This window comes from Megalops cyprinoides, chromosome 19, assembly GCF_013368585.1.
Source record: "Megalops cyprinoides isolate fMegCyp1 chromosome 19, fMegCyp1.pri, whole genome shotgun sequence".
NCBI lineage: Eukaryota > Metazoa > Chordata > Actinopteri > Elopiformes > Megalopidae > Megalops > Megalops cyprinoides.
Window position 1 is genome coordinate 809,459 of NC_050601.1, and position 16,074 is coordinate 825,532.

General features: G+C 48.5%; 2 protein-coding genes across 2 annotated transcripts; one reads left to right on the forward strand and one right to left on the reverse strand.

Annotated features, from left to right (window-relative positions):
• Nucleotides 1-6,453: 6,453 nt before the first annotated feature.
• LOC118795050 (kinetochore-associated protein DSN1 homolog) lies at nucleotides 6,454-10,437 on the reverse strand. Its single transcript, XM_036553398.1, has 11 exons — nucleotides 10,403-10,437; nucleotides 10,072-10,114; nucleotides 9,084-9,354; nucleotides 8,761-8,834; nucleotides 8,077-8,149; nucleotides 7,877-7,964; nucleotides 7,595-7,645; nucleotides 7,264-7,335; nucleotides 7,002-7,149; nucleotides 6,840-6,927; nucleotides 6,454-6,750 (listed from the first exon to the last, which is right to left on the reverse strand). The coding sequence occupies exons 1-11, from the start codon at nucleotides 10,435-10,437 to the stop codon at nucleotides 6,686-6,688; spliced, it is 1,008 nt and encodes a 335-aa protein (XP_036409291.1). The 3' UTR covers nucleotides 6,454-6,685.
• Nucleotides 10,438-10,547: 110 nt separating this feature from the next.
• Nucleotides 10,548-15,832, forward strand: LOC118795099 (multivesicular body subunit 12A-like). Its single transcript, XM_036553459.1, has 10 exons — nucleotides 10,548-10,665; nucleotides 12,279-12,374; nucleotides 12,510-12,593; nucleotides 12,694-12,793; nucleotides 13,098-13,227; nucleotides 13,788-13,928; nucleotides 14,139-14,251; nucleotides 14,376-14,434; nucleotides 14,647-14,706; nucleotides 15,563-15,832. Exons 2-10 carry the CDS (start codon nucleotides 12,279-12,281, stop codon nucleotides 15,641-15,643), a joined length of 864 nt encoding a protein of 287 aa, XP_036409352.1. The 5' UTR covers nucleotides 10,548-10,665; the 3' UTR covers nucleotides 15,644-15,832.
• The last annotated feature ends 242 nt before the right edge of the window (nucleotides 15,833-16,074 follow it).

Genomic DNA, 16,074 nt, shown 5'->3' on the forward strand with positions numbered 1-16,074 from the left:
CTCCTTTCCTTTCTTTCCTCCACCGTCCCTCTCCCAGCGCGCAGCGTGTGTACTCGCAGCGACGTCATCCATACGCGGAAGCGGCGGTACCACTCCGGACCGCTAGGGGCAGCTACGCTTCTCATTTGCTCCTAAAAATTAGTAAGGGGCCATACATCCTCGCCCACCTTGATTTACCAAATATCAAAGAAAACAGTTGTATGCACTTTTTTCCTATTTTACATTTTAATGCTGTTATAATCCTCTGAGTAACTGTGTCAAAGTACCTCACTTTAGTGACTTTCAAAATAAAGCACGATGCAACCAGCCCCAATGCACAGAAAGTGAAAGTCATGAAAGAATACACTGTTTCTGCTTACAGAAATGGAAATGACCGAATAACAAAATGAAGAATCCATGGAGAGTGTGGAGGCTCACCTCCATCCACCGGGTCTGTCTGACCTGGACAATCTATTTCTGTTTACATAACAGAAGTTTGAATTTTCATGGGCTCTGTGGGGGAATACTCCTAAAAGCCTTTTAGAGAGAGCTATTCTGAGAAAGTTGCACTTGCATTCAGCGTGACCCTGCTGAGTGAAGCTGGAGATGGCCACAAGCGAATGCATTCTTTCTCATACAGTTCCACACCAGCCTGGCCAAGCAGCATTCCACGCCCACACGCTTCTTGTCCCTGTTGTGTGTGTCCTGTGATTTTTGCACACTGTCCCAAAAATCTCCAAGATGTTCGATGTGCCACACCTGTGGGATAATTTATAAAACAGGCAAGCACTAATATAAGGGTGACTCGCCTCTTTCAGATCAGAAGAAGAAAAAAAATCTGTGTTTTCAACACAGCACTCACCTTTATGACCACAGAGATACATGAACACATAACTGACATAGATAGTTTAACAGATAATCAGTTTAATTCCCTAAAGCCCCTTCACATGGTTCAAAATGCAGCTGCTCATATTCTAACCAGAACAAAGCGCTTTGAGCACATCACCACAGTATTTGCCTCTCTCCATTGGCTACCTATCAAATACCACATTGATTTCAAAATACTTCTCCTTACATTTAAAGCTTTAAATGGGCTTGCCTCTCCCTATCTTAAGGACCTTCTCCGCCCATATACTCCATAACGAACTCTACGTTTCCAAAGCACAGGACTTCTCATTGTTCCAAGAGTGGGTAAAAGTACTATAGGTGGAAGAGCCTTTTCGTACTGAGCCCCTCTTTTGTGGAACAATTTACCCACCGAAGTTCGGGGAGCAGACTCTCTCTCCACCTTTAAGTCGAAGCTAAAAATGTATCTTTATTTCAAATCCTATAGTTGAGGGGCACAGCATGGTGCTGACATTGATCATAGAGTCTCTGGTGGACTAAGTGGTCATTGCTGTCACTACATCATGGCCTGGGTACTCTGCGTTCAGCTGATCCGGCTGTGGTCTGGTGTTGACTGCCTTAGGGTCACCCTCATGATTGTGCTGGCCCCTTGCCTCTCGTCCCCTAGGTATGCTGCTATAGTCCTTATCTGCTGGGACTTTTCCCCATTACGCACATGCATCCCTCTTCCCCCCTCTGTTCCCCCTTTGCCTTTCTGCCTTTTGTTTCCATTCCCACACTTAACATCCACTAATCGCTCTCTCTATTTGCTTCCTATCCCTGCTCCAGGCTCCTGCCTGGACCCCAAGCGTCACATCCCGATTTCCAGTCCTGCTACCTCTCTGCCCTGCTCATCAAGCCAAGTGCGTGCCAAGAACCGGACATTATAGGATAGATTTTATAATTACCATGTCGTTAATTACTGCTGTCTATCAAACTCAAATGTCTTAAAGTACATTGTGCAACTTATGACTCTCTCTAATTCTATCTGCCCAGTGCCGGCCAGAGGCAGATGGGCTCCCCCTCTGAGCTGGGTTCTGCTCAAGGTTTCTTCTTGTTAATTGGGGAGTTTTTTCTTGCCACCATTGCCTTAGGCTTGCTCTCAGGGGGTCTCAGGCCTGGGATCAATGTAAAGCTGCTTTGTGACAACTTGTGTTGTAAAAAGCTCTATACAAATAAAATTGAATTGAATTGAATTGTATATTCTAGTCATGCTTACAAAACAAAAATGATTTGTCTCTTTAAAACAGCATCACTCCTTCTAAGACTGTGCAACCAGAAAATGAACACATTTGGTCACGTGACCAACTGCCTAAATTACTGTGAAATTCCAGATCTGAAATTACAGATGAAAATACCTACTCTATAAAAATTAATCCAGAAACATACAGGTACGATGTAACCTTTTAAGCTCTTGACAAATGCAATCATGGTACTTGTCATTCACAGCTGATGTCTGAAGGGATCAGCCTTTTACCTTGAATTCAGTTGCAGTTATGTTGTCAGTGATATCATTGATATTAACTCTGCAGCTACTAATCTTAGAACTTACAGTGGTTTTATGGCAACAGAAACAGTAATAGCATGACAACAGACTTAGGATACGACACAAGCACTTGCTACTGATTTACGCAGCAATTTGAATGGTTACAGAAGGATATGCAATCTTTACACTGATTGATGCGAACAGCACCACTATATGTGTGCATTTCCCATGAAGGTTCCACTAATATCGATATTACTCCTAAAGTGGTTTGCAGAGCATATTCTATTTTTATTCTTAACCAGGGAATGCTGTAAACATAAATATTCTCATTTAAGAATGAAAGCAGAAATAAAGAAATGCTGCACAGTGAACAAATATCACAACAGCAGTAAGACATCATGAGTCACTAATCTGAAAGAATTCCTCAGGTTCCACAGGGACGTCAACACAGTTTAATATCTTCATATTACAAAAATGTGTATATATGTTCTGGAACATGTTACTTTAGTCTATTTCACATTAAATTGAAAAAAACTACAAAGTTTCACTACAAATAATAAAAAAAGGTGGAAAGCAATGGAGAAAACACCCCCTGTTTGATTGGCACTTGGTTGCCAGGGGAGAGAATGAGGGTGGGGCAACGCACTCTCCATTTCGCAGTGATCCCACACTCAGGCCTGTCTGAGTCAGGAGGGGTAGTCAATGCCACTTTGAAGTTGGTTTGCCTTCCCCAGGCACCCACTGCCCCCTGTTAAGCGGCTGATAGCAGGAGGGAGAGATTAAGAGCAGAACTTTGTCGGTTCTTTGGAATCCAAATCTTCTCCCTTCACCTCCTTTCTAAGGAAGTACCACAGTGTGGCATTCATGACAAAGACCACAACAGGTAAGAAGCATTTCAGTTTTATTGTGCCAAATAATGTTAAAATGAAACGTACACTTTGATTCTGACAACACATATACTGGAGTTACTCTGGACTTTGCAACGGTTGGATACGCTGGTGCTGCGTCACCTGTGGGCAGGTGCACAGTACAAGACATAAAGTTCTCACTGACTTGCTCTGTCTCATGCTCTGGATCCAGGCATCTGCTGAACAAAGGATAATAACTGGAATAAAAGCTCCAGGATATGAGGTGAACACTTTTGGCTAAACAGCACGAGCGTCCTGTCCATTTCCGTGTGAGCGTGTGCTAACATGTGGGCACAGACGTGACTGCTGGGGTCGGAACAGAAAAACACCATAACAGCACACCACCACTGCTCTGCCTTCTTGATAAAGGCAAAAGGTTTTGAAAAACACCACTGCGTATATCCAAGTTTCACAAAGATGGCACAGCCTACAGGTGGAAAGGTAGGACAATGAAGAGCTTCAGCCCAGAATCACTGAAACAGAACTGTGAGAATGAAATGCTTATGAAAATACCATCTCATAAGATATAACATTATCATCATCCATACACCATTATCATCTACACGTTACATCTAGAAATAGCACCACCTACACCCCACATCTGACCACGACATCACCTGCAGACGACACCTGAACACAGAATCAGCTGCTCACTACAGTAACGTCCACTCTAAGGGTATATGCCCCATAAACCTCTTCCTACTGCAAATACACCGACTGTCTGACAGGTGCTCCCTACAGGGATCTGAAACATACATGCCCACTCATAAGGAACATGTCCCAATGTCACCATGAAACCATGTATGTTACTAAGACTACAAGCATACAGTGGACATGCTTTAAAATGCAATTCTAATTCCAAAACCCTCACTGAAAATATTCAACCCTAATTTTACAGACCTATGCAGTTTTATCAGTATCACAAGGTGTAGTGAATGCACACACTACAGACCCGCTGTGCTCCCCATCTCAGCGAAACATTATCTGGGAGTTATTTCAGTCAAATAAGAAGGAATGAGGCCGATTAGGAGTGAACTACAGAGGAGGTGTATATGCTTCTGCTGAATGAGACATTCGATTCGTCTTTTTGGATAAAAGCGTGGACAGCGCAGATTAAAAGCGTGCGGGCCGCATCCTTTCTGCTGACGCGGCGTCTTTGGCGGCAGTTTATCACGGCGCAGAGAGACAGGCGGCTCAGACGGATGGGTGGCGGGATGAGAGGGGAGAGCGCGGCGGGCTGGCGGCCCTCGCCGGCGCGCGGGGAGGGGTGCGGGACCCGGCAGGCCGTGCTTTATGCTGATTCCCGCTGCATCCCTCAGCTGCAATCAGCGCCTAATCAATCTGAGAGAGCAGGAAGACAGAGCACGCAGCCGGGGCCCAGCGCACGCAGCCGGGACCCAGAGCACGCAGCCGGGACCCAGCGCACTGCGACCGCCACGCCCGCCCGCAGCCCAGCGCTCCGCCCCTCTACTCACCTGTCCGGCTACCTGTATGTCCCACAAAACAGGGCCATTTATTCCAGGACTGAGGCGACTTCCCACGAGCCGAGGCCTTCCTACGAGCCGAGGCCTTGCTACGAGCCGAGGCCTTCCTACGAGCCGAGGCCTCTTGACCAAAGGCATTGTTTGAGAGTGTAGCTGTATATGAAACAATGGAACAGAACAGAATGTGCCTCGAAAAAAATGTCTGTGCATTTTACTCAAGTGTAGGAAAAGAAGTGTGATAATTCTGCTGTAGTTTTATGAATCACAGACCCTGCCAGTCACCGCTTTCTCACCGGTCTCTGTGGCAATGTGTGTCTGCGGCTTCGGCCCGCCCCCATTCCTCATTAATTCAGATTAATTAGCCAATCGCACAATCAGGATAAACACGTGACGTAAATCCATGACTCTGCAGCCGAGGTAGAGAAACTCTCCTGCTCCTTTCTTTGGGCTGTTCGGTTGGCGCAGTGTGTTACCAGGACAACGTGGGACTTGGTTTCTTTCTCTGAGCGAGCGGCTCCATCCACACCGACCACGCGCTGAGGTGCTCTGCTCTCAACAGCGTTAACACCCCACACCCCAACAGCACGGCCTGCCAACACGTGCTTGTAACAGCGTACCTGACTGCGTGAATCACAGCTCTGTGTAACAGCGTAGCTGCGTGAATCACAGCCGTGTGTGTGTGTAACTGTGTACCTGATTGCATGAATGTGTTTTTAAGGCTGCTAGAGGGGGAGAGTTTTTGATTGAGTGCGAATTCCTGTCTGAGACATTCGTCTCCCCCCTCTCTCCCACTCGGCCCACACAACTCTGCCTCATTTTCATTTAAATAAGAATCGATCAGTCTTACAGCATGGCGCCCTGGGAGGCCCTGTCTCCAGAGACTGCCTCTCCGCTGCGTTCTTTCAATCACTCTCTCATCACCCCCCCGCCACTCCACACAACACCCACACACCTCCGCGTTCATCCCTCCATCACCCCCCGCCACTCCGCACTGCCCCCCGCAGGACCGTTACAAAACAAACAGCCACATTCAGGAGTGGGTGGAACGAATGCTTACGTGTATAGCACAGTTTGTATAATTACAGTAATCACACGCCTTCATACATATTTCACAAAGAAGAGAGGAAGGACAGACCTGGATGAAGAATTAATGTTTACAGAGAGTGGCTACATGAGGAAGAGAGATGGAGAAAGAGATGGAGGAAGAGAGAGGATGTATATAGAGCAGACCACGAGCAGCAGGTGACAGTGTTTCTCATCTGGACAGATTATACTAAATTATGCTAAACCTCTGCACGCCCCAGCTCAGGCTCAGCACACAGGCCTCCCCTTCATCTGTCTGCATCTCACACTCTCTCTCTCACACACACTCAGTGTCTGAATTTTTGTTCATGTCTGAAAAGTTTATAAGTTTATAGCATCATTAGCATCAGCGTCACTCCTTTTGTCAGGGAGGGGTAAGTCATTTATAAAATGCTGAAGAATAAACGTAATATAATTGAAAAGGTCATATATATGTGAGCTGTCACAGAAATGGGAAAACTTTCACAACCAGGATGCAGGCAGCTGTCAGCACAGAGCCGTTTACATAACACTGCCACCAAGTGGACACATACAGACACTGCAGGGACAGAGTCAGACAAGAGTTAGAGGGATAAGCAAAGATTTACAGCCGGCTAATGGGAGCAGGACGGGATGGACACAGTACAGTAAACAGGCGTATGGATGGGGCAGAAGATGCTGCAGGTGAAGGTGTGAAGGAACAGCAAGCCCAGACGATCCCAGCCTCTCCCCAGAGTGAGGGCCGCACTCCACGGCCGCGGGAGGGTGTGGCGTTCGCTCTTGCCCCAGGCAAACTGAGAGACTGGACCTTTGGACGAGGCTCCATCACAGGAACAATGTGTGACCGGTTGTGTCAGAGGTCAGAGGTCACGATCAGGCCGTTAGACCCCTGTGAGGAGCTTCCTGACTGGGGAGGAGGGGAGTGTCTGGAAACCAGCACTGGAGGCTGCAGAACCACAAACACATACAACCACTGCAGATACACACACAACATATTCACGAGTATTACACACACAGTGTGTATGCCACACTCACCCAATGTGCCACTGATCTCCTTCACCAGCATGTGAGACTGCTCCTGGAAGGACAGCAGCTCCCTCACTATCTTACACCGAGAGTCCATCTGCAAAGGCAGTACACTGTTACACACACACACACACACAGCTCAGACTGCGAGCACACACACACTGGGCTCACCAGCATTTCCATAGTGTGCAGTACCCCGTGCTGCCTGAGGAGGGCGCTGTGGTAATCAGGCTTGCTGAGGATAAGCTGGCTTTGTGAGGACTGCATCAGACAGGCGGGGTCCATGGCCACACCCTCTGCCCGCCCCTGCTCCACACGCCTGCAGGGAGCCACAGCGAGAGTGGGAGTGAGACACGCTGCCTGGCCGTCAGCAGGAGGCGCGTCTGTGTGAGTGTGTGTGAGCGAGAGTGTGCTTTCAGTGTAGTCGGCTCACCTGGCCAGCTCCTCCGCTTTACTGCGGTGTCTGAGCAGCACAGAATCCCACAGGTCACGCTCAGCCTGTAACCTGCAACACAGCACACACAGACCATCGCAATCTATACACATACATACAATCACACACACAGACCATTGGAATCTATACACACCATCGCAATCTATACACAAACAATCACACACACACACACCATCGCAATCTATAGACATACAATCACACACACACACCCTGTCTCAACCCCCACACACACTCTCACAGCTGATGCTGTACAGTTGCACTTTGCCCCTGTAATTCATGTGGTTTGTAGAAGAGCAGGAGGAGGCCTTACATGAGGACAGACTTTCTGATCTGGTCCATGGTCTTCTGCATGGCAGGGTCACTGGAAGAGACAGAGCTTAGGGTGACACCTCGCACACTGCACCACTTCAAACCCCTCTGTGGGACTTGGTCAAACGTTGCACTAAACGTTGCGATTTTATTTCATGACCATGTTGTGTTTTGGGAAGGTTTAGCGTGCTGTATTTCACGCACATGAAGGATGAGTGTGGTGGAGAGGCAGGGAGTGAAAGATAGAGAGGAAGAGAGGAAGACACAGGGGTAACACAGCTACCTGTCCGTGCTGGTTTGGGGCAGCTGGCCTTGCACCTCCTGTCTGATATCCTGTGCCAGGCAACACCACTCCCTCTGAAGAAGCTCCACTAGGACAGAGAGATGAGAAGGAAGTGGAGAGAAAGACACTGAATCACGGAGGCTGGCTCACCTTGCATGGAAACTCTTTGTGCCACGTTTGCGGACTCCAGTGGGACTCACCCTGCGAATGCAGACTCTCCCGGCAGCCTCCAGGGGCGGCCGCCACACAGTCCTGCAGCTTCTGCACTGCCAGCTGCAGAGGAAGGGAAGCGTGTGACACCGCGAACGCTACAACACCCCTCCAAACGCTACACTGCACCTACACCTCCAAACGCTCCACTGCACCTACACCTCCAAACGCTCCACTGCACCCACCCCTCCAAACGCTACACTGCACCTACACCTCCAAACGCTCCACTGCACCCACCCCTCCAAACGCTACACTGCACCTACACCTCCAAACGCTACACTGCACCTACACCTCCAAACACTACACTGCACCTACACCTCCAAACGCTACACTGCACCCACACCTCCAAACGCTACACTGCACCTACACCTCCAAACGCTCCACTGCACCCACCCCTCCAAACGCTACACTGCACCTACACCTCCAAACGCTCCACTGCACCCACCCCTCCAAACGCTACACTGCACCCAGCCCTCCAAACGCTACACTGCACCTACACCTCCAAACGCTCCACTGCACCCACCCCTCCAAACGCTACACTGCACCTACACCTCCAAACGCTACACTGCACCTACACCTCCAAACGCTACACTGCACCTACACCTCCAAACGCTCCACTGCACCCACCCCTCCAAACGCTACACTGCACCCACACCAGCAACCCCGCCTCTCACCTCCTTAGAGGCATCTATGAGTTTCTCCAACCTCTCTTCCTCCTGAAGGCTGAGGCTGATGGACCTACACAGAGCTGAGGAGGGAGAGAGAGAAGCACAGGAAGGGAGAGAGAGAGGCACAGGAAGGGGGAGAGAGAGGCACAGGAAGGGGGAGAGAGAGGCACAGGAAGGGGGAGAGAGAGGCACAGGAAGGGGGAGAGAGGGAGAAGGAGGGAGAGAGGGAGGTCACGACGGCACAGCTTTCTGTGTTTAGTTTTAAGTCATTTTTTCCCTGGCGGTTTTCCTGTGTAATGGCAGAGACAGTGGTGCTCTGAGGGGCTCACCCTGGCTGGAGCTGCACAGGGCAGGGAAAGAGCGCCTCGTTCTGGCCGACCTTCTCCACGACCTGCGCCGGCTGCGAGGGCTCAGAGCCGCGCCGTCCCGTCGCACCCCCTCCTCACCGCCCGCCTGGCTCTCCCCCAGCACCGCCTCTGTCCCGCATGTCAGGGAGGGAGCCTCGGCAGGAGGGCCCCATGGGGACTTCTGAGGGGGCCCCGGGCTAGGGGTCCTGCTGGGGGCCCTCTTGGTGCCAGTGTGGACATCCTGAGCCTGGACCTGTAACGGATTGGAGGTGGGACACAGAGCTTCGACATCATAATGCAATCCGTTCTACTTTTAACGATAACCGACACAAGAATCACCTGCACATATTCACAAAAAACCCACTCTGACAGAATCACCATTACATTAAAATACTCCACTGATCAGAATCATTTTGGGGCTCACTCACATCATCAAACTTTGTGGCTAACAGCAAAAAAATAGAAACACAAAAATTAAAGACTGACTCATCTCTTTTTTTATGTTAAACAATTTAGTTCAGGGCATCGACGGCACTGTTATTTTAACCCACAGAGTGCCAGTAATTTGCAAGGTGTCACATCTTTCATAAAACATTAAAAATATAAAGCATATAAACATTGCACACGGTTTGTTTCATATTTGAAAAATCTTGCCAAGGAAATGTTGACTTGAAATATTGTTGACTCCTTATGGTTTTTCGCTTGTGTTGTACTTCTACCTCACTTAAAAGCGTCTGCCAAACGAATAAACGTAAATGTAAAATGTATCAGTACATGCATTTTATCAATTCATTCATAAAACCGCTTAAAATAAGACCGGAACCGGTTTTGTAAAGCAACTCTTTCGCGTTTTATGAAATGGCTGTACCGAAAGAAGTGGTGACGCAAGTTGTGAGAAAAGATCGGGTTTGTTACAAGCGAATATTAATAAAAGTAAGGAGGTAGTTCTTGTAAACAGATCCTAGCATACCTTGTTTTGTGACTTTATGTCATCAATGTCATCGGACTTGGAGCTGAAGAAGAAAACAGTAATTAACAACGACTGCATGTGAAGGCGCTGTTTTCAGTTAATTTAACTAAATTAGCATTAGCCGAATATGCTGCGTTACGTTAGCAAACAAATAAGACAGCATTAGCAGCTAGCCGAACAAAAGTCCGACGGTAGCTAGCTAAACACCAAATAGGTCAGTTTAACGTCAAGCGAGCAAAATATACGGCTAAATACCGGTTCGTGGATATTCTATTACCACCCAAATGTAAAATAAAGTTATTCTGAAACCACCGCACCAACAAACACAAACCTTTCCACGGGCTTTGGCGACTCACACTCCGCCATTTTGTGCTTTCTTTTCAAACTGATCCCGCTCGCCGCCAAATCAAACTGCCCCGCCTTTCGGTGTGCTGGCGTCAACACTGCGAGGCATGCCGGGAACCGAAGTCCTTAAAAGTTACTTCCTGCTGTTGTGTCGGTGGAAAAAAGACTGAAGTTCCTCACTCCCGAAAAAGTTACTGCGCCCTAAGAAAAGTTAGAAATATAAGCGTACGCCGTTGTGTGTCTGACAGAGTGAGTATCATATTTTATACTTACACATGTATCATAGAAAAACGACGATTTCCTACTTGTAAAAAATAGCTTGCGAAGGAAACTGGTAGCGCGCTAGCTGGCAAGCTAGTGTATATCCAGTTCCTGGAAGGTGACGTTAATAGCGAGCAAGATATTCCGATTTCGATGGATTATTTTCGTAATTAATGTCCAAACTGAGATGGAACGTGTCGGGAATGTCATTTAGTGTTTTTGTTTCATCACAGAGGACGTTAAAGTTGTAGCTATATGGTTAGGAAAAGTAGGCTACATCAAACCCGAGGACATATGCCCTTTGTTTGACAGCAGTGAGGTTAGCTGGTTAGGTGGGATTGAGGTGTGACCTGTACGGACAGGTATTCAAGTGATCACCTTTACCGCTCACTGAACAGTAACAGCCTTAGCTGTGCTGTAGCTGTCCTACAGTAACTTTACCTGTAATATCAGCAGCTAGGTAACTACCTGTATGTGCAAAACTCATTGCATTTAATGCAACGCATCTGTACATACAGTAAGCAGCTTGAAGTATCATTGTATTGAATTCTAACTGTAAAATGATCGAATGCACAGAAGTCGTCTTCCCGTCGCCCTGTTGAACAGCTCGCTACATCTCTCTAAGTAAGAGTTTAGGCAGGCCTGTCTCACATTGGGTTACACCTAAATGTGTTACAATTTGAACAAATCTAACAGAATCCTACTCAGGATCTAACAGAACCCAGAAACGTTACTCTCATTGACATACCGAATATTTGTATGAAGTTTTTTTTTTATTATTATTTATTTTTTAATCTACGGCCAGGTACACACCTTTCTATGGTCAGGTACAGTGCATATGCTGGATAAACTGCCTGTTGGATAAAATGTCTGATTCATTGTTTTTTGGAGGAGACTGGACACAGCATATTTAAAGTTATTGTGGGGAGGGGTGGGCGTTTTATTTTAATTTGAGTTAACTTTTAAACTGCCAATGAAAGTAACCATATTGTTCCGCATCGTTGGTTCATAGTGGTTTGTTTGTAAGCTGGCAGCCCGATGGAGGTGCTTGCCGTGATGGGATTTTAAGTGCACCGTTGTAGTAGAGACGTTTGGCGGAAGAGTCTCTCTCTCTCTCTTACTCTCTCTCTCTCTCTCTCTCTCTCTGACACACACTGAGCCGTCTGTATTTTTCCGTGCTGAAAATGACATTTTTTTAGCCCACAGTGTCATTAGAGGGCAATGCTGCAAGGAAGCCGACAGGCTGAGAGCCATGTCCAAGACCAAGGCGATGGACTGTGGCACCATTGTATTTAGACAGTTACGAATGAAGCCAACATTGCACAATGACAGCGCCTCAAAAAAGATACAGTTACCATAGTTACTGTTGCATCGTTATCCCAGGCACGGTCCTACCAGAAGCATCACCATGCTTGACAGTATTTTAAAACTTGCCACTTTGTTTCCTTCTGTCTGTTGGTCAGTTGTCAGTAAAATGCACACAGAAGTCTGAATCTGTTGAGGTCTCCAGTGGAATGCCCTGATGTTTGACGTATTGTATTAAACAATGTAAATGCTACCATTATTTCATACCAACACTTTGAAATGGTCTTCCATGCCAGATGTCGCTTTATGAGGCCAACAGCGCCCTCTCTCTGCCCGTGACAGCAGTGGCCTGGACTTCAAACAGCACCACATGCCCCAAGGACTTCTCTCTGGTAGGAAAGCTGGAAGACACACCTCACCCCCTGCCCGTTCCCCACCATGCTTCTCAGTCCATCTGAGGTGGTGAAACTGATGTCACCAGAGAATTGGTAGCCATGGTAACGATCTGTTTCTCTTCTGCCCAATAGATAAGCATGACCCAGGATGGGACAGCAGCCAACTTTGTGCGTGGCTTTGGGATAAAGTCGGGTCACTACCTGTGCTTCAGCACGGTCAGTCTCACACGTTTCCCTGAAGCTCTCTGCCCTGCACATGAACCAACGCTGTGACATTTGGCTCTGCTGGAGTTTCCTGAATCTCTCTCTCCCTCAGAATACCGCTGGGGGGATGGTGGTGTCAGATATCCAAATCATCACAGACAAAGAGCCCATCCCCCATGGATACTGCTACATCCCTGAGTACCTGGAACCCAGTGAGTTCACTCTAAACACTGTTCCTGCACACCATAATCCCTGCAGTACTGCCCTATACCTGCACACCATAATCCCTGCAGTACTGCCCTATACCTGCACACCATAATCCCTGCAGTACTGCCCTATACCTGCACACCATAATCCCTGCAACAGTCTTACTGTGCATATCTGCACACCACTTAGTTGGATTATAATACTGTAATGAAGCTTGGTTATGCAGGTGTAGAGGGAGACAGCTTTTGCGTAGTGCACGGGCATTTAGTATTAATGTGTGTCTGTGTCTGCGTCGGTGTGTCCATCCAGAGGCCTCGGTGTGGAAGAAGAAGCGTGTGTGTGTGCGAATTGTTCCCCTGGGCAGTGTGGAGACGGCTGTGCTGGACATCAGACTGACGGCCAAGAGCAAAGTGGTGCTGCAGCACTACACCTGCCTGGGGTCAGTTAGAAACTCCCTCTGTCATACACACACTCACTCACACACTCACACGCACACACGCACTCACACACACACACACACACGCACGCACACACACAAGCACTCACACACGCACTCACACACTCACACGCACACGCACTCACATACACGCACTCACACACACTCGCACACACGCACTCACACACACACATGCACGCACTCACACACGCACTCACACACACACACACACACACACACGCACTCACACATACACACGCACTCACACACACACACGCACTCACACATACACACACACACACACACGCACTCACACATACACACGCACTCACACACACACACACACACTCACACACACACACACACACACGCACTCACACACACACACGCACTCACTCACACGCACGCACACACGCACGCACACACACACACACACACGCACGCCCACAGTGGCTACTGCAGCAATACCCCTGCCTGGGGTCAGTTACATACACAGCTCTCGTTTTTATATTCATTAGTGTTCTTCTGGAGGTGGTATTTACTTGACTCTCTGGCTCTCACAGGGACATCCATGGTTATGTGATCTGGTGTAAGAAGGGTCACTTCTCTAGCCCTGTGCCCCAGGCCAAACCCCGAAGCATTAGTGTGGAGCTACGCAAGATGTCCCTGGATCAACCAGCCCCCCCACTGCCCCTCCGACCCAGGTAACAGTCCCACCCACTGCCCCCCTGACCCAGGTAACAGTCTCACCCACTGCCCCCCTGACCCAGGTAACAGTCTCACCCACTGCCCCTCCGACCCAGGTAACAGTCCCACCCACTGCCCCCCTGACCCAGGTAACAGTCCCACCCACTGCCCTGTAGTGTGTAATGCTAGTGTGAGTGCGTACCCACTCTCTCTCTCTGTCTCCACAGTAACACCCATCCTGCCCCGTCAGTGGGGAAGCTTAGCCGTCGCCGTAGTAACCTTGAGATCAAAGACCCCGGAGAGAGCGTCTATGACAGCAGTAACATCTACGGCATTTCAGGTATGCCCCCCACCCCCTGCCCCCACCCCACACACACACACACACACACACACACACACACACACACACACACACACACACACACACACCCTGCTCTGACTGCTGTCTCCCCCTCTCTCCTCAGCTATGGACGGGGTCCCCTTTGTCCTGCACCCCCGCTTTGAGACACAGGCGAGCCGGCCGGTGAGTCTGCCACCCAGCCCCTACAGTCCTACACACTGATCACACACTCACTGCGTGTAGCTACAGCCCTACACACTGATCACACACTCACTGTGTGAAGCTGTAGCACAGTGCCCTACACACTGATCACACACTCACTGTGTGAAGCTGTAGCACAGTGCCCTACAAACCTGTACAACATAAGAAGAGTCCGTCTGATCCAACTCTTTCAGGTGCCTTCAAACGCTCTGAGCAACATCTGCATCAAATCCATCCAGGACATTGAGAATGAGGTGAGTCTGTGCGCGCCGTCAGGGCCGGTCATTACTGTGCGAGTGTGAGGTCATCAGGGCCGGTCATTACTGTGCGAGTGTGAGGTCATCAGGGCCGGTCATTACTGTGCGAGTGTGAGGTCATCAGGGCCGGTCATTACTGTGCGAGTGTGAGGTCATCAGGGCCTGTCATTACTGTGCAAGTGTGAGGTCATCAGGGCCTGTCATTACTGTGCAAGTGTGAGGTCATCAGGGCCGGTCATTACTGTGCGAGTGTGAGGTCATCAGGGCCGGTCATTACTGTGTGAGTGTGAGGTCATCAGGGCCTGTCATTACTGTGCAAGTGTGAGGTCATCAGGGCCTGTCATTACTGTGCAAGTGTGAGGTCATCAGGGCCTGTCATTACTGTGCGAGTGTGAGGCCATCAGGGCCTGTCATTACTGTGCAAGTGTGGCCTTAATTCAGGCAGTAATCTGTGCGCATGTGTGAGGTCATCAGGGCCGGTCATTACTGTGCAAGTGTGAGGTCATCAGGGCCGGTCATTACTGTGCGAGTGTGGCCTTAATTCAGGCAGTGATCTGTGCGCATGTGTGAGGTCATCAGGGCCGGTCATTACTGTGCGAGTGTGAGGTCATCAGGGCCGGTCATTACTGTGCGAGTGTGGCCTTGATTCAGGCAGTAATCTGTGTGTGTGGGTCCATTTGCTCCAAGTGGTTTAATTACTCGGTACTGCATGTGGTGTTCGTTTACGCAGTACTCGGCAGGTTGATTTAGTCTGCACTGTGTGTGTGGTGGTGATTCAGTGAGCATTATGGTGATTACTGTACAGCATACTGGATAGTGAGCACTATGCATTTACAATGTGTTATCTTTTCAGTACAACTACACCTTTGCGGTGGAGGAATCGGCGGCTAGCAGAAGTCGACCGCGGACCTCACTCTCCTCACACAGCCACTAGAGGGCGCAGTTTCCCTCACTCTACCTCTCACAACCCCCCCCCAGGACACTACCGTCAGGATACAGCGGCTGCATACTAACATCTACCCCACCCAGTCCAAACCATCTTATAAAAGGAATCTAGCATTTTTACTTAGTTTCTTGGCATGTCCTTTATTTATCTTAACACATTTTAAAATTCTGGACCAAAACCAAGGGCAGATTTCTGTGTATATAGAGTTGTTAGTGTCTGTGTAGTTAATTATTACATGGTATTTGAATATACTTTATATATATACGTTGCTTTCTTATTGTTTTTTTTAGAGTTTAAGAAAATTAAAGACCAAATGTTTTATCCAGATATTCTTTTGTCTTGGAAAACATACTGAATTCAATGACAATGATTAACTGAATTCAGTTACTTTTAGATACTGATTATCAATTAAGCGTTCA